The sequence below is a fragment of the Theobroma umbraticum genome, unplaced genomic scaffold (assembly GCF_002168275.2).
Source record: "Theobroma umbraticum cultivar Fairchild unplaced genomic scaffold, ASM216827v3 scaffold_95.0, whole genome shotgun sequence".
Classification (NCBI taxonomy): domain Eukaryota; kingdom Viridiplantae; phylum Streptophyta; class Magnoliopsida; order Malvales; family Malvaceae; genus Theobroma; species Theobroma umbraticum.
The window spans coordinates 6,095,647-6,121,038 of record NW_018397257.1 but is presented as its reverse complement, the minus strand read 5'-3'; the positions used below and the strand labels follow the sequence as shown (position 1 = coordinate 6,121,038).

Genomic DNA, 25,392 nt, shown 5'->3' with positions numbered 1-25,392 from the left:
AACATTACACTTACATTTTTAAAAAAACAATAAATTAATAATCAAAATCAGATATCTATGATATGCCATTCTAGCAGGTTCAAAAGGTTCGTTAAACTTAAGTTGAGAATTAAATCATGGCTTCAATTGCTATTTTAGACATATATTTTGTCCCTTTTGCAAAATTGCAACAAAGAAATTATCATCCAGAATCTTAAAGATCAGCTCCTCCCAGGTTGCTTTCATTATTTTGATTTAGCGGCTTAAGGCATAAGTGTTGAAAATCAACACAATGAAACTAATGAGAAATAAGATATTAACTTATGCTAGATCAAAGGGTAACTCTGTCGTTAGATGTGACCTCTATTTTCTTAAATTGGTAATGAAGAAAGATAATATGGTTTGGGTTGCAATAGTTTAGACCAAGTCAGCTTTCTTCCCTTTTGTTTTTGGCTTTTTTTTTTTGTTTCAACATTTGTTTTCTCCAAAATCAACTTCCTCCTTCATTTTGACTCTTTTGGACAGAAATAAAAATACAATCAATGTCTGCATAATTAAGTCAAAGTCACTGTTTCAACTCTTCTCATGATCACAGAAGTAACTTATTGTCTTACTCTTAACTTAATCCATCAGGCATATAATTTACACGTAAACAGAATCTGAATTCATGAAGATAGATTCTTCTCCAACTTCAACACCGCTATGGACTAATATTTCATCACTTATTAACTGGATCTGGTCAAGGATTTCTAGGCATCCATGTGGCTTTCTCAACCCTTCAAGCTCTGTTGCCACCTCCTTCATTGTAGGCCTTTTCTTGCTTTTCAATCTCAAGCATCTAATCGCAAGATAAGCAACAGCATATATATCCTCTTAGGTAGCTTCATTCGCAACTTGGATATCTAAACTCTGAAGTAACTTGTTCCCTTTTGTGGCCTAAATGATGTATGCAACAAGGCTTCTTTCTTCTTCGGCACGGGTTAAAGAGACTGGCTTCTACCCTGCTAAAAGCTCAATAAGTAAAACCCCAAAGCTATAAACGTCGCTTTTCTCCATGAATTGACTTGATCCAAAGTACTCTTGATTCAAATATCCAAATATTCCTTGCACCAGTGTGGTCAAGTTTTACCATCAGAAATTGATTTTGCAGACCGAAATCAGAAACCTTGACACTCTATTTTGTCGTCTAGGAGAATGTGGAAGATTTAGTGACACAATGAAAGATGGCAATAGGGGCTGCTGAATGCATTTAGGCTACTGCTTCAGCAACAAAAGCGAGGTTTCATTATCTTGCTTGTAAGTCTGGTGAAAAAGGGTACCCTTTGGTATGAACTGGTACACTAGTAAAAGGAAATTCAGCCTCTGAACAACAACCTAGTGAGTTCACTATGTTTCTATAATTGATTTGAGAAAAAATAACAACTTCGTTTTTGAACTGTTGGATCTGGGATTTGTCTATTGGTTTAGACCTCTTAATAGCAACTATCCTACCATCATCTAACATTGCCTTGTAAATTGTCCCAAAGCCTCCCTATCCTAGAATCCTACTCAGTTCAAGTTGTCCATTGCTTTTTGCAATTCCTCGGCATCATATAATTTTATTTTTCTCCTCCTCCAAAAGATGATAATCCTTGGTTTAACAACAAGCCTCCATTCTCTGCTTAAAGAATTTCTCTCAACAAATTGCTTCTTTTCTTTTTTGCAGACGTAAATACATGTTGTAACCAAAAAGTTGTAAACAAAGAAATCCCCCGCAAATTCGAAAACCTAAAATAATCAAAGAGAAAAGAAAACAAAGAAATAATAGGCCTTATGCTTCTTATGGTTAATTAAGAAGCCCAATTTTGTATCGATTTATAGAGGCAGAACAGGCCAGCTATCTGTTTAACCAGAAAAGAAGGAAAAAGAATCGACCAAAAGTGGAGGATAATTGAACTTAGAGCATTCTTCTGATCTTGTCACTTCCTCAATTTGTTAATTGAAGGAAAGAAAAGAGCTTCAGACATAAATAAAGGTAACCAGAGTGCCAAAACTGGGGGAAATAACTTAATATAGCAAAGACAACAAGAGAGGACAAAAAATTATTGTTCAAACAATGATTACTCATACACATTGCAATGCAGAGATATAGGGCAAACATTTTATTAAAATAGATATCGATGGACCACAACAAACATAAATCCATCTTACTTGGGCAGTAGTGTCTTGATGACTTGCTTTGCGTTTTGCAGTCTCCACCTCTGCAATTGCTATCGCCTCCTTCAGCTGTTTGGTTGTCCTTTCCTGCTCAACTCCTTGAAGCCGTGCTTTACATCTAAGATTCTCCACCTGAGAGATAACAATTGGTGAGGCATAATGCAAAACACTGAATATCCTATCAAGCAAGTTCAACAAGCTTGCTGGAAAAGGTAAACAAGAATTATCTTCTAAACTGTAAAATATTCTGCTCAAATTAAAGCTTAGGATCTAGCTTGCCAGCCCATATTTAGCTCATTGATTTTTCTCCTTCACTAACCTCATCCGTTAACATATTGTATTGCCTGAGGAAGAAACCGTATCTTGACAATTGTTTTGAACGAACTCAAATTTATTACATTGCATTGCAGAAGCACCAATTTTTATGCATTCATGCACTTACTTGGGACAGAAATTTATAATGCATGCCCATTTGTTATCTAGGCATCATGGATTAACTATAATATCCAATAAACCTATCAGTCAGACCAAGAGTAACATGTTCTCAAGATCTGATCACTCTCAAAGTTCACTCACAAAATAGTATGTATTCAGTTTTTGTAAAATGATATAAGACAACACAATTTGTTTAGGAATTATTTGGCTGAATTTTCACTACTTGCTTGTTGCTTTGGAAACAAAAGAAAAATGTGTTTGAATATAAAAGCAAAAAATTTTCTTGAAGATTTAAAAATTAGAAAAGTAAACTCTTTTGGAAAACAAAATTTATGATCTTATTCTTACTTTTATCAGAATATTTATGTTAAAATTGCAGCTGCATTTTAATCATTTGTTCATTTTTAACCAATTATGATTTTGCTTTTACATTTTGGCAATTCTTCGTAAGCTAAAAATTAAATAGGAGAATGCAAGGTGCAAGAAAAACAATCAATGGGAACCTCAGTGAAAAATAAATAAAAAAATTCCACAAGAGTATTGAGAAGAAAGAAAGACAAAGTACTTATGGTCTCAATCTGACAACCTCTTGAGTAAGGCTATCATTGGTCCTCTTAGCATCACCCATAACTATTTCAGTGGAGGTGAGGCCTCCACGGGTTGGGGTGAGTGTTGTTGAACGAGGAGGGCTAGGCCGTCTTGACTCTTGATATTAGTGATGTTGCACGAGAAACGATTCTTGATCCAGGAACAGAAGCTGAGAAAAATTTCTTGGATGATCCATATACCAGATTAAAAGATTTAGAAATAACAAGTTCTCCCCATTGGGAGCCTTCATTTGGAAGTGATGAGACACAACTACTACTAAATTCTAGCTTCTTGTTTCTCTTTGATTGGCTTTCCCCTTGCTTCAACGATTCCATTGATGAAAATCTAGCACGTTGAGATGAGAGCTGGAATCCAACTTGTTATCCTTCTCAACAAATTCAATAGTCCCATGATTCATGCTTCCTCTTCTACTCACAGAAGATTGAGATGAGGCATCAGTTTGAATTGCTTCCCTCAGTTTATTGAAGCAAGAGCTTCTGAAGCCTTTGTCTAATGGAAGGAGAAAGTGCATCACAACGGGTGAGAACATCCAATGAATGTACCACTCCTTTCTGAACAACTGTATGAAATGCTGATGATACACCCCTAATTAAAATATCTTTGTGGTCCAAATCATAGTTATCCACAAGAAGAAGCAAAAACTCAAGAAGGGAGTGAGTGAAGTCAATATAATTAGGCAAGGAGCATACCATCAATAGCATTGCAGGCTCAATATTCATAATATTGTCCACTTTTTCATTGAAAAAGAGCCAATCATAAAACAGTGCCAGCTTCCCATTAGCTTCAATATAGTTCTTCCTACAACATTTTAGTAGCCAACCAATAACAGCCCATCTGGGAATAATGTTTGACTGAATAATTTCATTAGACGGGTGGTGTGCACAACATATAAACCGGACAATATCAACAACAAGACTCTCTCTCTCTGGCCCTAAAAGAAATTTCTTTGCAAACCATGTCTGGTATCGTTTCTGGCTCCCTAGCATCACATGCGTGAGTAAAAACCGCAAGTGTGTTTCCATTTCAGGAGTAATCCGTAGTAAGAAATACCGACCGGAAGTTCTTGTGCAATACAGCTCTGAGATATCCGAGAACCCAGCAGTTCTAAACTCACTTGGATTCAAAACCAAATCCTTCCATATAGTTCTAAATTCGGGTACATGAACTAAATCTTGTAATAATCGAACAAGATCCCTCCCTATCTTCAAACAAAGGTGAAACTGCTCCCTTAACATTTTGACACAAAACTCAATCTCCAATTGCCTCAATACCCCTAATTCCGGATTCCTCAATAGCCTACAATGATCCGATAATAAACGAAGAAATGTATACAATGCACTAGTCAAAACTAAAGGCTCTTCTTCTAACAAACAATCCCATTTACTTAAAAACACACCCACTAACTCGAAACATAACCAAAGATTCCCACCACTAAAATCACCACCAACAATTTGCCTCAACAAAGACACTAACAAGCCATCAATGCCTACCGCGGAAACGTCAATCATTTCTCTTGTAACCCAAATTAACTGATCTTTAACTGAATCAACAAACTTTCCATACAATTCATTAACAAGTCCGTCTAGTAAATTTAAAAACAGCTTATACCCATCAACAACAATAGCATGCAAGTGCTTAATATGGATTTTGGCGAAATGGGGTTCGACTAAAACACCATAAAGTATAGCTTGATTAAGTTGAGTGTATTCTTGGGGGCTTGGGATTATTAGCGGAAATGGGGGTCTTAGTTTTGATTCGAGAAGATCAAAAGCTTGCCTTAGAGATAGTTCTTGCTGGTTTTCCGCTTGGTAGGATGCGATTCGAATGAGTTTCGAAGCCATAAAGAGTGGTTTTCATTACCTTATGGGACTGTTACTGGGGCACTTTGTTAAATTTAGAAGTGGGCTTAAACCGCTGCTTAAAACTACACAAGGAAAATGAAGTTTGAGGAAATTTTGGCAGAATTTATCAATAAAATGATTTCTGCTTTCCTTTGGGGAAAACAAAAGGTGAGTGTGAGTGAGGAAGCAGGGGGGGAGACGTTTGACAGAGGGAGGAAGAAGTAGGTTAAGCAGACGTCGCCGTTTAATGTGGGTAAAATAAAAATGTTGAAGACCAGCGAAAGGAGAGGTCTCACAACTGTCAGTTGCTAGCTCTTTTTTAGCTACAACAGGTTAGTTCTGATCACCTTCTTTTGTTTCCCTACATATTTTTTATGTTATTTTGTTCAAGTTCTGACATTTATCATACGTAGGAAATGAAGAAAAAGAATTATCTATACGGTCAGCTTTTGAGGCAACTAGTCTTGTCTTGTTACCCTTGTGTAGTATTATTCTATTATTTCAGAGTTCTCAACTTCTGATTCAATACATTCTTTGTTGGTTACCTAGAAATTCATAGACTATAGAACTATTATAGTCAAAGCTTGGAAGAATTGTATGATAATGGCGGATTGGGACAAGTATAACTGGGGATTTATAGCAGATGATACAGCATAACTACTAGAGAACAGCATCGTCGATTACATTCATTTCAATGCAGTTGGCACCTTATGGAGATCAGCTGCCAATGCCATGCATGCAAATTCGCCATAACATCATAAACAGCATAGTTGGATGTATGCTTTGCCTTCTTAATTCAGGTGGAAATCGGCATGCAATGAAGAAGTCTTGTTTCTTGCTAGGCTTCAAGGAGAATTACAAGTAGAGAGAATTAGACTTAGATGAGTTTTTTTTTTTTTTTGGTAATATGGTCAAAAGTATTCTGAGACTTTGGTTAAGCCTCATTCTCTCTCCAGGCGGTCTTAAGTATGCACTCCCCCACATCAGTGTCTCATCAGACTGGTGCATACACCTAAGTGCTTTCACAAAAACAAGCCCTGATTGACAAAGAAATGAACTGAAAATATAAAAATCAAAAGAAAAATGGAAAACTTCTTTCCTGCGGATTTCATTTGCTTATGAATTTACATGATTGCTGCTTTCAACAAGAGCCAGCAACCTACTAAGAATTTACATTTGTCACCCTCAATCCCCCCACACAAGGTACATATAGGGAAAAAATTGAAGTAAAATCAAGTGGGAAAAATATCAAAGGGGCCAAAATAAAAGAAAACCCAATCAAACCTCTCTAGTTATCTCACTTATACCATTTCTGCTTCCCTCAACTCTTGACGAACAACGGAAAGCCGAATATAATTGATCAATTGGATCCCAATAATTGGGATTGAAATCTTAAAAGGACTATTACATTTACATAATGGTTATTTCACTGTGTTAATGAGCCAAGTCCTCACTCCCAACACCAACACTAGACTTGTCAATCATGCGGACATTGTATTGCTCATATACTCTTGCTCTGTTCTCCGCCCACCATTGTTCTGCTTGTTTCTCACTAAACCGCTTCCGACTGCATCATAGTTTCAAAAACAGGTTAATTTTTCTTCAGCAATAAACATGACTAAGTTCATCTCTAAAGAGTCAATTAAGATAAAATATTGGACTGTTACACCAATCAAAGATGGTCTAAACAGACGTGGTTAAATCAAGCACATGAAGTATGTGATGGCGTGGGAGGGTTCAAAATAGACTGAGCATGCTTCTTCACCTAATTGAGTTCCCATGCTTATGGTCTGATTACAACTTAGTCTAAGGGCAAAAACACAGGTTACAAGCTTGGCACTTTGGGATGCATTTACGAGTACAATTCAAAGCTTATGATCATTTGGCTGTTTGTCGAAGCCAAACTTGGGCATCAGTTGATTTTCACAAGTTTTGACAATGCCAAGCCCATCCTGATATCGGCCTAACTTGAGCTGTTTAATAACATTTTTAATTCCCATATTATTATCATCTTACTTGATTTTGCTTACTACAAACAGGAATGTCCTCTCCACCAAATCATTCGCAAGTCCCCATTATTTGGGATAGCTTGTCAACACAATTTAGAATTGCCAGAGAGAGAAATGCATAACATACCTGAAGCGAACTCGCTTGAGATCCTTGGCACCTCCTGGTAGCGACGTAAGTGTTATATACACACCAGGTTCATCTTGCTCAACCCATTCATTCTCATTTCGAGATTCACCTTCTTTTATTCTGCCTCCACTTTTAGTTGCTGGTTCAATATGGCCTTGTTTGTTATGGCCAAAACTACGATTACTAGCAGTGTTGGAACCATTAGAAAGCAACTGGCTGCTTGATACATTTGAATCTGGTTCTTGGCACACTATTTGACCATTCATTCTGTCAATTGACACATTAGAGACATCATTTGAAGCAGGGCTGGAGCCAAATGAAGTAAATGAAGGCGACTTGGTGTTCCGTGCAGCGCCTACAGGCAGTCTTTCAGCCATATCCTTCAACTGTCCAGCATATCATATATCATCTAAATCAGTAGAGAGACATTAAGTATTGGAAGTGCAACTAACAACTAAACTGACTCTAGTGATACGTTGAGTTCTAGAGATTAGACAGAAACAAAAATATATTGCACTGATAACATTATGTATCGTACTTTTATTGCAAAGGCATTTAACATGCAACTAAAAGATATTCATCTAGAATATATATGAGCAGTAGTTTAGCATTATGCTTCCATCTGCTATCCAGTAAAAAACCTGTGTGATTTCAACTTCTTAGAGATAAACAAATGAGAGGTGAAGAGAGGAACCAGAAGGAATCCTATCAGAACTAATTTTTGAAAGTAAATTTTGTATTGATTTATGAGGGCAGAACAGTCCAGCTATCTGTTTAACCAGAAAAAAAGATTGAAGGAAATATGCTAGATGAGAGATTAAGTTATCTAAGACGTTATTTAAGATTTTATGGGTTTAATTGTAACCTTTACATATATTTAGGCTATTTTAGATTATTTAGCTTATTTTATATTAATTAGTATTTTACTTCTTTTCCAAGTATTAGAGTTTTAGGGCTGTATTTGGTATTTTACATTTCACTAGGATTTTTAGTGTAGTTATAAATACCTATGTTATTTTAGTTTCAATTAGGTTTTGGTTGATGAATATTTTAGATTTTGATATATTAATTATGGAGATTTTCTTCCTCTATTGATTCTTTCTGATTTTTTCTCTCCTAGTTTTTCTGTTTCTACCCTGATTTCCTCTGTTCCTCCACAATCACTTCTGCTTGTTTCTAATTTTTCCCTCTAGATTTCTATATTCTCTCTCTTTGCCCTTATACATCAATTTGTTATCAAAGCACAAGAGAGCTTTTAGTTTCGATTAGGTTTTGGATGATAAATATTTGCAATCCTTTTTTTTTTTTTTTGAGAATATATATTTGGGATTTTCTCTCCCTCTATTCTGTTTTGCCCCCTCAGTTCTGTTTTTCCCCCTATTCCTTCTATTCCTCCCTAATAGCTTCTGCCTGCCTCTGATTTTCCCCTAGATTTCTATATTCATCTCTTTTTCCTACTAGTTCTACATCAAGAATCCACCAAAAGTGGAGTATAATTGAACTTGAGCATTCTTGTGATCTTGTCACATGCTCAGTTCATTACCCAAAGGTAAGCAAAGAGACTCAGACATAAATAACAGGCAACCAGAGTACAAAAACTGGAAAAAATGACTTAAAATAGCTAAGACAACAACAAAGACAAAAAATTATAGCTCAAAGTAATGATGCTCATACACATTGCTATGCAGAGCTATATGGCTAAAGTTTTATTAAAATAGATATCCATGGACCCCAAACAAACATAAATTCATCTTACTTGGGCGGTAAGTGACTTGATGACTTCCTTTGCTGCTTTGCATTTTGCAGTCTCCTCCTCTGCAATTGTTATTGCCTCCTTCAGCTGTTTGGTAGTTCTTTCCAACTCAACTTCTTGAAGCTGTGCTTTACGTGTAAGATTCTCCACCTGAGAGATAAACATTGGTGAGGCATAATGCACAAACCCTGAATAACCTATCAAGCAAGTAAAGCAAGCTTGCAGGAAAAAGGAAACAAGAATTATCTTCTAAACTGTAAAATATCCTACTGAAATTAAAGCTTAGCATCTAGCTTGCCAGCCCATTTTTAGCTTCTTTGATTTTTCTCCTTCACTAACCTCATCTGTTACCACATTGTCTGACAGAAATCTCTAGGCTTTAAAATAGGAAGCCGTATATTGACCACTGTTTTGAAAGAACTCACAATTTATTACATTGCACTGCAGAAGCACCAGTTTTGATGTATACTTTGCACTCACTTTGAACAGAAATCTATAATGCATTCTCAATTGTTACCTACGCATCATGAATTAACAATAATACCCAACAAACATATCAGTCAGACCAAGGAAAAGACCAAGAGATAAAAGTTCTCAAGATCTGACCATTCTCAAAGTTCACTCATGTAATACCATTTGTTCAAATTTTTGGTAAAGTTTCCTTCATCTTAACTACAGAAATGTATAACAAAGTAAGACAATGCAATTTACTTAGGTATTATTTGGCTGTATCTTTGCTACTTGCTTTTTGCTTTTGGAAGCAAAAACTAAAAAATGAATCTGAATATAGAAGCAAAAAGTTTTCTTTAAGAACTAAAACTTAAAAATGTAAGCTTTTTTGGACATCAAAATTTATGATCTTATTTTAACTTTTATTCAGGATAATTATATTAGAATTGCAGCCACATTTTAATCATTTGATCATTTCTAATCAATGATGATTTTTCTTTTTAACTTTTTCTTTTGCATTTTAGCAATTCTTAGGAAGCAAAATTAAATAGGAAAATGCGAGGTGCAAGAACAACAATCAAAGGGTACCTTAGCTACAAAAATTAATGAATAAATCTCCACAAGAATATTGAGAAGTGGAAAAGACAAAATACCTGTGCTCTTAATCTAACAACCTCTTGACTAAGGCTATCATTGGTCCTCTTAGCATCGTCGACAACTATTTTAGGGGAGGTGAGGCCTCCAAGAGTTGGGGTTGGTGTTGTTGAACGAGGAGGGCTAGGCCGTCTTGATATTGGTGATGTTGCACGAGAAACGATTCTTGATCCAGGAACAGAAGCTGAAAAAAATTTCTTTGATGATCCAAATACCGGATTAAAAGATTTAGAAATATTAAGTGCTCCCCATTGGGAGCCTCCATTCGGAACCGGTGAGACACGACTACTATTAAATTCTAGTTTCTTGTTTCTCTTTGATCGGCTTTCCCCTTGCTTCAAAGATTCCATTGATGAAAATCTAGCAAGTTGTACACGAGATCTGGAATCCAACTTATCATCTTTATCAACAAATTCACCAGTCCCGTGATTTATGCTTCCTCTTCTACTCACAGAAGATTGAGATGATGCGTCAGTTTCAATGGCTTTCCTCAGTTTATTAAAACAATTGTCACAGACACGATAAGGTTTGTTGGGATTTGGAGCCATGGAAGCCTTAAGACACTTCTTACTGCTGCATGCATGACAAAAGACCAGTCCACAGTTATAACAATTGTGACGTTTTCTTTTGAAATTAAATGGGAGGCGACAACCAGAACACATGGACTGATCAACACCCGAAACCCATTTATGGAGACAGATTGCTGCAGTGAAGTTAGTGCCACAGGCAATACTCTTGACTTGCTTGTCTTTCAGAGCTTCTACCAAAGTTGGGGAGTTTCTGTCATCAGAATCCCCATGACCCAATCTACCGTTTGCACCCTTCCCCCAAGTATAAACTTCAGTTTTGGAAGTCAAAACTGCAACATGATAAGCACCACAAGAAATCTCCTCAACAAAACTCTTGGAAAGCTTTCCTTCAACACGGATAGGAACCTTTCCATCAGCTTGTGGATTTCCCAGCTGGCCATAAACAGGACTTCCCATAGTGTAGACATTCCCTGACGTTGTAAGGGCAACTGTCAGACTGTGTCCACAGGCAACTTGACAAAAGTTTGGTTCCACAAGAGCAGCAACGCAAGTAGGAACAAGTTTTGCTTCCTTATCCCCATGGCCAAGTCGACCTTTATCCCCATCTCCCCACGTAAATAGCTTCCCTGAGGAACAGTTGCTAGAACTTGAATTTCCAACCATGACTTCCACAACTGCAGCAGTGTGCCACACTCCACAAGCTGCTCGCACAGTGCGGAGCCCCTTTAGGGATTCCACTTCCCTGGGTATTGAGACGCTATTCCGATCTCCATGACCCAAAACACCAAACGTACCATCTCCAAAGGTAAATAATTGACCTGCAGAAGTTACGACAGCTGTATGCCAGGGGCCACAAGAGATTGATGAGACATGTATCCCCTCCAAGGGCCCATTCACTCGTTTTGGTACCCAATGACTCACCTCATTTCCATGACCAAGAAGACCAAAATTATAAGTGCCATCACCCCATGTGTACAAATCACCAGAAAGTGTGACGGCACAAGTATGGTACTCACCACATGCTACACGTTCAATGTTAGTATTACTAAGGGCATCAATAAGCTTTGGATGCAAAACGTCAGAGTCTACACCATGGCCAAGCCGGCCTCCAGATTCCTCTCCCCAGGAGAAAACCTCCCCCTGCTTGGTTACCAAGGCAGCATGTCGACCACCACAGGCAATATCCTGTACATCAAGTACAACTGCAGATTCTAAAGCTTTAGGCAGTAAAGAATCCATTTTGTTACCACAACTGCCAACTTTATGAAGTCCACTACCCAAAACACCATCACCAGTGCCTTCACCCCAAATGAAAACATCGCCCAAGGCATCACCATCATCATGACCAGACCCTTGGCTTGATGAACTAACCGCACTTGAAAGACTAACCCTAAAAGCATCCATTGCCATTGTCTTCGTGTGACCATGTACACTATCTGATCCTCCTGAAGACAAAGAATGAACTGAACCACTAGCAGAATCTGGAGGAAAGAAACCCTTGGGAGGAACAGCATATAATATTACATCTGAAAATGCCTTATCAAGACCATTCTTTGGAGGACTTTCATACGGACTATGAAGGCGAAGGTGATCACCATCCTGAATTTAAATAGAAAAAGCATCTTAAATTCACAATGTTGTAGTGTTAGAAGGCAGAGCTGTAGATAATATAGAAACCACACCTTCTGCAAGCTATCATTACTACCAAATGGAGAATTCAAAGGTGAACTTCTTCGTGTGTATGTTCTCGGACTGTTTGCTTCAGAAGGAATGCCATCACTTCTCGATTCTGTTCTCCACTTTCTTTGGTGGCTACGAGAGATTAATGCTTTTAAACCACTAAACCAGACTTCGGCTTCATCTTTATCCTTGCAGATCTAGTAAATAATTTTATTAAGAAAATAAAAAACATTTAGCTGTTTGTATATGCCACAGGAGAGGAGGTATACATCAATAATCTCATAACAAGAAGTCATGGTTTCAAAGAGGCATATTCTTACCAAATCCAGTGATCTGTCATTATATATAAGTGAAAATGACTGATACTCTTTCTCAGGCCGAGGATACCTTTGAAAAATAGGCTGGAAGAAAATATAGGCCATTTTTAATCAGTACTAGCAGAAAAGTAAAAAAATTTTAATGTAGTCATCACAGCATAACCAAGGCAAGACATGAATGGTAAGAGACTAGACTACCGCAAAAGAAAAAACGGAAGCTACTACAGTGACAAAAGTACACAGAGAAAAGATCTATAAAAACACATGACCCACTAAAGCACCACAATTTCAAATTAGGAATTGTCCTGATTCTGCTAATGCTGATCCATGTGCAGAATCAATACAATCAATGGGAGTTGCAATGCTCAAGCAGAAAATTGGAAGAAAAGGAACAAAGAACATGCACATCCACATCATAGTTTTAAGTTAAGCATCATTGTAATGCTGTTATAGTGATCCATGTGCAGTTGTAATGAAATGAGCTAGCAAAAAATTGAAGTAAAAACAAAATTATATTGATCAACTAAATTGTAACATCACCCAAAATTGGTGAACAAGGATTAATCTTGTGTACAGTGAGAAACACCTCCTCAGTAAACACATGTATGTTTGAGGTGAGCCTGTAAAAAGGCCACCTGACTTAAGTACACTAATGGTTGCCTCCCAGGATCCCACTTCAGCCACTCTATTGCTTAACTTTACCTCAGCATAGAAGATTGTGAATTTCATGAAAATATGCAATTGTAGTCAATTCCACGTCAGCTTGGATAAAGTTTACACAATTGTGGTTCAAGTTTCTTCAGGGAAACAACTGTCGATGCATAAAATATTGAACACTAAAATTAACTTTCTACATGTAGTAGTGCCAAAGAAGAAATAAGGAAATGATTAAAAATATCAGACAAAACAGACATTTCTTTTGTGTTTCCATCACATGTTACGGGCATGTAAGCAACTCTCCAAGTATTGTCAAATCATGGCAAAGTAGGCACAGAAAATATGCCATCTCTAAAGAAAACCACTTACAGTGCGCTGCCCAGATATGATTCTAGACACGTGACTTAGTTTAAGATGTTTCTCCTCTTTCCCTGAGAACCATATTAAAACAGACTCATCCTGAAAGCAGAATAACAATCAACCATTTAGGACTTGTAGTGGGAAAAAATAATTCAATAATCAGCAGCAGAAGGATAAACTGAACCAAAATATAAGTTTTTCTACTTATTTTACACCCGTAAGTACTCTTTTTAATCACTCAGCTTACATGTTAAATCAATTTCATTTTTTTATTCTTCAGTATGGTGTAGAGCAAATTGAATTTTGCTCTCTCTATCTATTGATTATGTTCTTCTCCTTGTCAAATTGCTCAAAATGTAAATATGAGGAAAGCAAGTAAACATAAGCATAATTAATCATTACAAATAACATTGTTCAAATGGAAAATACTTAATTACCCAGCAGTTTAGACGTGATTTATTTCAAAGCTCCATTTAGTTCATTCAGAATAAATATCAAAGGGTGGAAATAGAGCACTAGAATTTCACTTTCTCCATGTTACAATTTTCTCTTTGAAAATTATTCCAGCATATGAATTTTGAACTTAAAAAATGCATGCTTCTCAAGCATTTGCAATCCAAAATAGACAATTTCCGGCATTTGTAGACCAATATTTTAACCAAACGGTGCTTATTCTTTTGACAAGATATGTAATATCATATGCGTACATATACAGGGAAGTGATTGCATCTCTAGTTTCAACTTTCTTTTATTATCTTACACGAAAGGGCTTTCCAATGTTCAATGGAGGAAGGAACCACTACTTTACGTAACAGGTCAAGAACAAGTAAAAATGATCTGTAGTGATGGCAAGTGGACTGTGGTCTCACCAAAGTAAGAGTAATCAAGGTATAGGAATAGCAGAACATAGTTACAAACAAATGTAATGCATTATCATGCAGAATTAATTCCTATTCAAGTATTTATAGTTTGTATTTCCCAAGTTGGCAGTTAGAAATAAGAATAGTCTGCCTCGCAGCAGTTTTGAACCTGATTTCCCTCTATCTAATACAGGTATTTGAGCAAAAAAAAAAGTACAGGTATTTGAGCAAGAGTGCCAAAGACAAAGGAATAGCACCAAATAGTTATAGACAAATTAAAGGGTTACCATGCAGAATTAAGCTCACTTCTATTCAAATATAATTAGTTCGGACTTTGTAAATTTGCACCATGAATAGTCTTATTATCAGTAGCTTTAAACTTGAATTTCCTCTATGTAATACTAGTCATTCCATATTTCATTACCTACAATGGCTAAAAACCACTTCACTCATGCTTATACTTCACTTGAAAATCATGTACAAAACATTACTCACATCTTCAATAAAGGCTGATTGATAACAAAGAAAATTATGCTCTAGAACAGATACAAACTTTAAAAAAAACATGTTAAACGCTTCAAGCAAGTGACTGGAAAATGGGGCACACTTACATTTGAAAGGCGGAAGGGACAAAATTTTGGCTTCCCTCTTCTTCCATACTTCAGCAAGTATGCCCCTTTCTTCAGAGCAGTAATGGCCTGTTGTAAAGAGCATCCAATAACCTAACTTAGGCATATTTAGCACATTTGCAGGTGGGAAACATAATTATAGCTCCAAGATCACTTTATATGTAGCAGAATGATAAACTAGAGGAAAAATACTCACTGCACAATCAAATTATTCAGAAAAAAACTTATTATAATAGAAGAACATAAAGACTGATAAAAAGACTTTTAGAGATTTCATAAAAGGAAAAGGCTGTAATAACAAAGCATAAAATAGAACCACAGACAAGATTCCAGCAAGAGCAGGGGCAATCCCATTTGACCAAGGCCAAATTCAGATTACCTCCCAACTTGACCGAAGCACCACCCACACTAACACTCAGCATCTAAGCAATCTATTTTCCAACTTACATTGAACTAGACATACATGCGTATAAAGATTACCTCCAACTTACATTCCAAGGATCCAGAGATGAATGAAGGATTCTCATCAGGCAAGGTCTGGAGATATAGATGTGCCAGACAAAATATGACAGTACCCATTTATTTTTCTATGGTAAGATATCTATTACTTAGCATTGAGGCCTGTTTAAAACCAGGCCATGTCATGAGTTGTTAGCATATCTTAAATGCAACTGTATGTAACAATATATGCCATACATATGGGTTAAGTATTTAAAAGGTAAGCATAGGGGCTGCTCAATGTATTTATTACACCTAGCTTCATCATTTATGAACAGTGAAACAGATAACAGTAATCAGCCAGGAAGAAGTATCACAATCGAATTGGCGGGTCTAGATTTGGGTGCAGCAGGTAAAGTGATAGCACGACAAAATGCCTACAATCACCTCTCCTAGCATATGGTACTTGGTATTTCCATTCATTTGTCACAAGAGTGCTTTTAGCTACTTGGTGACTTCGTATAGCAAATTCTAAGATCATTCACTCAATGCAACACTAAGATTAGCTGGTTCACCTCTTTACTCACACTTCAAGAGTCCAATACTAATAAAAGCTTTACAAGAGCAAATTACAATTAAAATAAGGGGATCAAGATGTTGCTAACAGGGCTTCACCCTACTCAAGCTACAACTAGAATGCCACTATCTGTTCCTACTTGCTCCAACAACTACGCTTAATTTACTCATACACATCCCTCAACGATCATTAAAATGCTCAATTACTCTGAAAAACTATACTCAAATAAAAAGCATCAAATCAGCAACTTATAACAATAATCAGAAAAAAAAAACTCAAAAAATTCAATCCAACAAAGAAAGAAATCAAATTCACTGATTAAAATACAAACAAAATCACCCAACAAAATCACCTGCTCGATGTCTCTTTCGACAGGGCCAGTTCTGCTAAGATCGGAAGCCATCCTATCTGTTCTTGACATAACCGAAACTACACTTTACTAAACCAAAAAAAGGACCCCCTAAATCCCCAACAATTAAAGGGATCCAAAAAAAAAAAAAACTTAAGAAATGTTTAACATAAAGTCATCCATTTTCAAAACCAAACCCTTCCATCCAAATAACTCTTTACCTTTTCCTTCTCACCAGAACTAAACCCTAACTTCAACGTCTCAAATTCCACCCAATATCCGAAAAATTCGGATTCTACCATCACGAAAAGTTTACTAGTTCCCAATTTCACTTCACTTTTTACACCTCTTTGGAAATTTCAATAATCTTAATCTAAAGAAAATATGGAGAAAATAAAGCTTTTACCTAGTGAAAGTAGCAAAAAGTTGAGAAGAAAGAATCAATTTGAGAATGAGGTGGGAATTGAAGGGAGAGAGGTATTTGGAAGAGAGAAAATCTGCGAGGAAAGTGAAGGAAAAAAATGGGAAAGAGTTGGGAAATTGCTAATATTATGATCTGATTAGGAGTTACAGCAGAGAGAGAGAGAGAGAGAGAGAGAGAAGAGACAGAGACAGAGAAGGGAGGGAATTAATAAATCAGAGAGGAAAAAAAAAGAAAAAGGGAAAAGAGGGAATAAAGAAAAAAAAACAGAGGGGATAATGCTAAACACCCATCTTCTTTTTTTTGCTTTGCAGTAATTTTTGGGTTTTTCCGTTTGGTGGCTGAGAAAGTTGTAAAAGAAAGAAAAGAAAAGCCAGGGAAATGATGTTACTGAAACTGTAAATGGTAAAATCCTAGTCAAATCTTGACTGAATTGCTTTGACTCGGCCGAGTTTAGTTTTTCCGTTGCGGTCTTTGCTTTTCTCAATAGTCAATAAAAAAAAAAGAAAAACAAATGAAAAATCAAAAGCTCTACGAAATTTGATTGAAAACATATTTATCTTTTTAAAAAATATATTATTTTAGTCTTTTAAATTTGGTAAAAAATACATTCATTTACGGAAAAGGTAATAGTATTAATTACTAATTAATCTTAAATGAAAAGGCAAATGTATCTTTGTTAATTATTTATTTTCTCTTTTTTTTATCCAAAACATTTTTCAATCACAAAATTATGATTTAAATTAGTTAGGAGATTTAATTAATTTTAAATTTTATTTAATTATTACCAAATTAGTAAATAATTTTTTTTGTATTTCCTTTTCCTTTCTCTTTTATAGCAGTACTAGTTTTCAATTATTAGTAATATAATTAAAATTCTCACATTATTTTGCACAAAAATTTGCACTTTTTAATTAATTTAAATTCAAAGTCACCCAATGTCTCCTTTCAGAAACAAAAAAAAAAAAAAAAGACCGTCACGTGTCGTCAAGTCAACGTGCTTTTATTTTGGCACTTTTTCTTTCATTTTAAACATAGTATTGACTGGTAGAAGTAGAAAAGAAAATATATTTATTTTTTTAAGTGTAAAAAAATTATATATTTAAGCTTTTATTAATAATAAAAGTCTTAATATTTAAAAAATTAAATAAATTTTTATTTTTTTATTATATTTAATTAAATTTTTATATTTTTATGTTAGATTACATAGACTCTTATATGATATATAAATCTTTTTCGTTGACAAAAATATTATATTTTAAATTTTTATTTTAAATATGTTTTATTCTTAATATTAATAAAATTTATCTACTTTGTAAATATATAAGAGTTTTAATTGTATCAAATAATTTTTATTAAAATATATATGAATAAGATTATCAAATTTGAAAATAAGAATTTTAATTTCATTAAAAAATGTTTATTACTTCTAAAAACATTTAATGGTTTATAGATTAATATTACAAAAAATTTTTATGATAATGGAGACATTAATTGTCTTTTATTTCTAGATAATTAACTTTACATTTAGAAAATTGAGGAAAATGGTCATGTTTAGTCATTATAAAATTAAATTGTCATTTGAAATACTTTTACTATTAATATTAAAAAATTTATTTAATTTTAAATATATAAGAATTCTAATTGTATCTAATAAATTTCATTAAAAATATTTTATAATTTAAATAGTAATAAAATTTATCAAATTTGTAAATAAAAATCCTAATTGAATTGAATGAAGTATTGAATAATACATTGATTTAATACCACAAAATTTCAATTATATATAATCAAAGCATTAATTGTCTCTTATATATATATATATTTCTTTCATTATAATAATATTCCTCTATTTATAAACAATTAACTTTAGCCTCTAAAAATATTTAGACTTTATATATAATTGCCCTTGTTATTTATAAATAAATACTAGTAACAATAAAATGACAATAAATGAAGTCTTTCTTGTATTTACTGTAGACCTACTTTTTCAATTGTTTTTGCTTTACTTTCTCTGGTTCTAACTAGTTGAGCTAGTTTGACTGAGATAAAAAAAAGTTAATAATTATCTTTAAAATGATGAATTAAATTTTATTGTATTTTTTATTTAATGATAAATGTGTATATATTTTGTTTAAAGAATCAGATTTGAGTTGTCCTTATAAAATCAAAAAATAAATAAAAAAAGCTAAATCTTGTTTTCATTGAAGATAAAAGAGATTAACCTAGTTTAGGGTTTAGATCAAAGAAAGAAAAAAGAAGAGAAAGAAATGAAGTATTAGCTTATTGCACTTCCAAACAAGAAGTAAGAGCCATAAGCTTCATAAATTACTTGCCCTTAAGAGCCCAAAGACAGTTTGGATAGTGCCACTGCAATTTGGATTTTCATGGAGGCATTTGGAAAGGGAACAAAGCTGCAACTGTTTGGCTTTTTAATCATCCTCGGCACATTAGTGACGGGGAAGAATAAATGCTCAAATGCCCTGAATTTTCAAGAAATTCCTCCTCACCATCGGAATAATACATAAACGAGGTCAATTCTTGTGATACAAAATAAATCAATGATTTATTTTTAAAATTGGAAAAAAAAAGAAGATTTGAACGTAAATAATATTAATTTTAAAAAAATACAAAAAGAAAAAGAAATTTGGTGTAGAAAGGAGCAGGAGGAATATGGGGGATGATTGAAGTTCACATACACATCCATGATGGGCCTGCCTAGCTAGCAATTTCACTTTTGTCTTTCCAACCCTATTGATTGAGACCAACACCACACCACACCACCATGGGGGGTTCACTTTGCAAAGAGAAAAAGTAAAAGGGAGAGAGAGCCACACAAGTGAGGGAAAAACAACTAAGAACTTATGGTCCCCTTTTTCCTTTCCCAAAATGGTCCAACTCTCTCTCTCTCTCATATCCTAGAGGAAGGGGGGCTGAATTGCTGCCTTATCATGTATTTTATTGGCACTACACCACCAAAAAGAAGCCCTTTGTCATTGCATCATAAAAAATGAAGCTACAATACATTTTCTTTGTTTTTGGACCGTGGCTCCATGAGTCATGTGTCTGTCTGTCTAAATGATGTTTCTGGTTAAGGGATAAGGCTCGGCCCTTGCTTGTAGGGAAATAATAAAGGAATAAGAAGAAGAAGAAGAAGAAGAAGCAGAAGAAGATATGGTATAAGATTCGCGTTTATTAACATTATTGAATTGTGCTTGTTAGGTTAAAGTGGTCCCTTTGCCCAAGTTCAACATGAAAACCCACTTCTATGAAAAAGAAGGAAACAAAAAATCTTTGAGTCGGTAAAACATCAATTCATTTTAAGAGTTTTTTATTTTTCCAAAAAAAAAAAAAAGAAGAACAGCAATGCAAAGAAAGAAAATTCAACTGCTGAGAGGAGCTATCTTTTTTATGGAAAAGTATTTCCCAGAAAATGACCTTTTTTTTTTCATTTTGGAATAATATTTTCTCCAAAAAAGTATTTACTCATATACATAATACACCCTTTAAAGAAAGCAAATGAATATGTTTAGAGCTTTTCCTCATGTTCTTTAATTACTTTAGTAGGCTCTTTCTTGACTAACTTTTTCTTTCACCACCATTTTTCTTTTTCATTGTGCAGCAAACAGTGGAAAATGCACAACAAGTTTATTTTATTTCCGAATTATAAAATGGAATATGCAGCATTTTGGATATAAGTTTTTGAGATGCAAGGGAATGATAATTAATATCCTACTTTCTCCCATTTCCTTATGTTAATATAAAAAATAACATTAATTTATGATTTACTTAAGTTTCGTATACCACTATGATCTGGCAAACTTAAAGATGACAATAACAATTTTATAATCAGAAATCTAGTAATATTTGACTTTATTAAGTAAGATTAGAGTAATTATAATTGGGTTCAAATAGAGTTTAATAATAAACTTGTTATACCCTTTAGAGGTTGCAATAATAGTCATTGAATACCCACTAATCGAACTTAATTATAAATAATAATTTTTAATATTAGATTTTAGTCTTATATATTATTTTTTTCAACAAATTACTTATAATTAATGTAATAATTTTTTAAAAGATAATTAATGTAATACTTACTAAAATTTATTAATTCTTCTAAATATTAATTTAAACTTTTTGAAAAGTAATTTTAAACTTTAATTTATTTTTTTAATTAATTTAATTTTTATTAAAAATATACATAAAATTTATTTTTTTTTATTTCAGATTCAGTCTTGAGTTTTTTGCAAGTTAATAATCATGCTCAGATATTTAGTGTTAATTTTATCGAATTTGTAAAAAATTTATGTAATTAAACATTAATCAAATTCGGGTTCAAGTATCACAATATTAACATGCATCCTATCCATGGTGAATCCTAATGGAGCTGAACTCCACCTTGAGATTTCATATATTACAAGGTACAAGGATATCATATAAATATACTACCGTGGACTTCTATTTTCATGACAAGTAAGATCAATCTTAAATTTTAGTTGTCCATCAAATAAATCTATTCAATCAATTGTTCAATTATCCAAATTCCAGAAATTATGCTCATCCAAAACGTTCAACTCCTATATGTTTTGTTACGATCTTAACAAGACAAAAAGTTCTTATATTAATTTGGAAATTTTAAATAAACCTTCATTTATTTTATTGTATTTAATAAAGTATTTATTATTTTATTTTCAGTTAAACAGAGCCTTATAATTAGCGGTTGACTAATTATCATTAGTCAAAATGAAATCTATTATTTTATGTCTTGTGATATCTATATGGCGCGTTAATATATTTTAACGAATAATGACATAATATGTTAATGTGACATAATGACTTAACCGCATGACAATTTAATCTCCACACTAACATTACATCATCGTCACGTGAGTATTAAAAATGACAAATGTCATTTTAATTAATAACAGTTAATCAACTTTGAACGTAATAAAAAAATAAAAATTTATTTAATTTTTTTAAAAAAAATTATGCTTCTTAAAATATATAATATTAGATGAAATTATTTTTCTTTGAAATTTAACTAATATCTCGTTTTAGTAAGAGTATCATGGTAACATAAAAATATAAAATGTGAAATCCAAGTCCTCAAGCACATAGATTTAAATCATACGATAATGTAATACGACATATAATTTTTGCTATAAAATAGTATATTATTTTCGTTCACGGGGCATGCTTAATTTACACAATTGTGTTAAGATGTGCATTCATACTTTGCACACCATATAAATGTTAATTTAACTATCCATTTTTCCTCATAAAAACAAAAGAAAAACCATATTATTTGTTTTATACAATTGTTAACAAAACCCTAATTCAAGAAAATCAGAATGGATTTTTACCTTTTTTACTAAAATATTTATACATGTTGCCGGATATTAAACTGACCTAATTTAAAAAAGAATGGGATATTGGGGCACGTTGCGTCACTCATTGGCTTTGGAAAGCTGGGGTGAAGCATGCGAGTAGGAGTCACGAGCACTTTGATTTTTCAGTGGACGTAAGGCTGCATGACCTCACATGATTATTGATCACCAAATTATTAATCCACAAGATAAAGTTGATAGGTGCCCTTGCCCTAGGTCAATATAAAATCTGATTTACTCAATTATTTTAATATCAAACTAACTGAAGTCAAATCAAGATAGATTACTGAAAGGCTTTTTCGCATATATATATATATGCATATAAAATTTTAATTATTTTCTAGCTGCTATGGTTAGGAACTGGGTTACAATCCCATTTTTAATCCAAGATTGGATATTGTAAGGGTTCGTAAAAGGAAAAAGTTATATTTCTTTACGGTACAACACAATTATGGATCAAAATTTAAAACAAATGAAGCTTCAATATCATAAAATAAGTTTCAGTGTCATTTTAAAATTGTAAATTTAAATTTTAAAATATGCAAGTCTTACGTCAGATATGTAATAACTATGATAATTATTGATTGGATTAAAAATACTGGAACTTGAAATTTTTATGCTATCCAATGAAAAAAAGGGTCTGCATATTTGAAAACAGAAAAAGGGAAACGATGTAACTAAAAATCTAATTATATGTCCAACCACTGAGTTTGATGCTCGAGGATGAGGGTTAACAGAGACCAGCTAATGTGTCCTGCCCATTTGTAGTGCAGACAAAGGCATGTTCTAAACAGGGTTCTTTCTTTGGACCAACCGTGCAACTGAGCTTATAGCGATTTGACTTATATAAACACAAGGCAACACGAATATATTTAAAAATTTATATTTGATGCATTGACGGTATATTTGTTAATAAAGTAATAATTAATTAAATAAATAAAAATTATCTTAAAATTTTTTGAAATTGATAATTTTGTCATACTTAATTTTAATGGACGAAGAAGAAAAGGAGAAGACGAGGATGAAGTTAGAAAGGGATAAAAACAAAGAAAGTTGTAAGGGAGTTGGAGAGGGCATCAAGTATTAATCCTATATTTAATGAATGCAAACTTGTATTTTTGGACTTTCAATTTTCAAAGATATAATCACAGATGAAAAATTTTTGAGCCATGGGTTACGTTTGCACCTTAGCTTAATTTGAGGTTAAAATTATTCTTATCAGAATGGTGATAAAAGTGACTTCCTCGTCATTTAATTAAAAGCAACTTAGGTGTATAAATAAATATAATTAATGGCTTCTCCAATTAATATTAATTGATTTAAATTCATCATCTCTACACATGAAATTTGTATTACTTGGTAGATCTGCATTCACGATAAGTCCATTATTTTCGTACATGAAGATCCTGTTGTGTGATAAATTCATTATTTCTACTCATACGAGGAAATATATTAAAATAATAATCATAAAAGTTATTCCACTTATTTATAGTTTATTGATAATTGGGTTTATAGATTTTGATAGTGGGCGTCTTAGGGTTAGGTTTTAGGCCTTCCGAATGGGAAGTCTTTGGGCTAACGTTTTTCTTCTCGTGGTGGCCTTATTTTGCTTTTCCTTCATTGTTGCTTATTTTTTCTGTTTTGAATGAGATATTTTTCTCTTTTCTCTCTGCCGAGGACGAATAGCTTGAAGGTTAAGGAGGCGTAGCTTTCTTACAATCAAAGCAATGCTTTTCAAGTTGTCATTAACAAGAGCCACATGCACCAATTTGAACCTAGGCTAAAAGATTCTTTATACTTTTGGGAAGACAAATAATATCATGGTTTGACATCAAATGTTATGCTATATTCAACAAGTCTTGCAAGAATCCTATTTTTTGTTGACGCAAATGAGGTCTAGTTGGTTTTTATAGGAATAGGTAAAATTGACTTCAAAACATGTTTTTTCATACATCTTAGTTTTAAGATTTATTTCGTTTTCGTCATTCGGTATGTAAAAGAGAATTATGCAAGTAGTTTTAAAGATATAATAAAATCAACATCTAATTTCATCTTACACTTTTTAAAAGTAGATCATTAAATACATCCAAACGTTACAAAGTTATTTCGATTTGAAAATTACTTTTTGCAATAAATAAATTATAAGGAATTTAAACTCCTTTATTAGATGATAGGAAGTTAACTGTTTATATTTATTTTCAAAATATAATGCTTTTTTTACTTTTGATGTGTCAAAATGATTGATAGTAAATTTTTTATATATACTTGCAAATGTCTGTTTTTATGGACCCAATTTTTTTATCAGGACATTTCATACATCTCTACGTATTGCCAGATATAATCTTTAAATAAAAGTATTGTTTGAATAATCATATTATAAAAAGAAAATCATTCATGTCATAAAACATAACCTTTGAACTATAATATAAAAAAATAATTTTTCATATCCAAACTTTTGAATTATGATTTTTTATCAATTGTTTCATAACTTTTGAATTTAAAAATATTTTTTCAACATGTTACTTTATCAATAGATATAACTATTCATATAAAATAACATCTGCAATCTAATAATAGCACTATATAACTTAATTTTTTTCATTTACGTGACTTTTGAATAGTCACAATTTTTCATATAAAAAAACATAATTTTTTATTTTAAAAATACATTAATATTTTATTATTATTCTCCAATGATATTACTTACCATATACTTTACCATTACCGTATTATTTATCCATTTTCACTACTTTCTTATTGATAGTTAATTTGTTTTAAGCCCTCCATTTAAGTCTATGTTAACACCTTACAATTTCTATATTTTAAATTTAAAAAAAAAACTATTTTTACATCAATTACGAATGTTCAATTTTTTTTTAGAGAATAAACTATTAAATCCCCTTTTGTAATTGTTTTAAAAAAAACTTATCTTTTTTATATACTTGCACATTATTATTAATTATAATTATATTAGCTTGCACTTGTTTAGCTTTGTTTTTTTTTTCTGCTTATCTATCTTTTAAAAGTAGAAATTATGTCAAATAAGATTTTTGAGAAACTCTTAAATTTTTTATAAAGAACAAAATTTAAAAAAGAAGAGCTTAAATAAAAATTACAAAGAGAAACTTTTT

At 33.0% G+C, this 25,392-nt stretch overlaps 2 protein-coding genes and 1 pseudogene across 4 annotated transcripts; all 3 read right to left on the bottom strand.

Moving 5' to 3' along the window:
• Window positions 1-621: 621 nt before the first annotated feature.
• On the bottom strand, window positions 622-3,533 carry LOC110412348 (wall-associated receptor kinase-like 2; annotated as a pseudogene).
• On the bottom strand, window positions 1,953-5,377 carry EMB2739 (embryo defective 2739). Of its 2 annotated transcripts, none has more exons than XM_021423116.1 (2): window positions 3,176-5,377; window positions 1,953-2,307 (listed from the first exon to the last, which is right to left on the bottom strand). In XM_021423116.1, the coding sequence occupies exon 1, from the start codon at window positions 5,058-5,060 to the stop codon at window positions 3,678-3,680; it is 1,383 nt and encodes a 460-aa protein (XP_021278791.1). In that variant the 5' UTR covers window positions 5,061-5,377; the 3' UTR covers window positions 1,953-2,307; window positions 3,176-3,677. The 2 variants fall into 2 exon arrangements, with proteins under 2 accessions (XP_021278791.1, XP_021278792.1); XM_021423117.1 differs by having other exon boundaries at window positions 3,197-5,377.
• Window positions 5,378-6,144: 767 nt separating this feature from the next.
• On the bottom strand, window positions 6,145-17,085 carry LOC110412555 (Regulator of chromosome condensation (RCC1) family with FYVE zinc finger domain-containing protein). 2 transcript variants are annotated; one of them, XM_021423114.1, is made up of 10 exons: window positions 16,672-17,085; window positions 16,454-16,509; window positions 15,069-15,155; window positions 13,607-13,696; window positions 12,584-12,664; window positions 12,266-12,460; window positions 10,053-12,182; window positions 8,953-9,099; window positions 7,197-7,582; window positions 6,145-6,627 (listed from the first exon to the last, which is right to left on the bottom strand). In XM_021423114.1, exons 2-10 carry the CDS (start codon window positions 16,502-16,504, stop codon window positions 6,495-6,497), a joined length of 3,300 nt encoding a protein of 1,099 aa, XP_021278789.1. In that variant the 5' UTR covers window positions 16,505-16,509; window positions 16,672-17,085; the 3' UTR covers window positions 6,145-6,494. The 2 variants fall into 2 exon arrangements, with proteins under 2 accessions (XP_021278789.1, XP_021278788.1); XM_021423113.1 differs by having other exon boundaries at window positions 16,454-17,085.
• Between the last annotated feature and the right edge of the window lie 8,307 nt (window positions 17,086-25,392).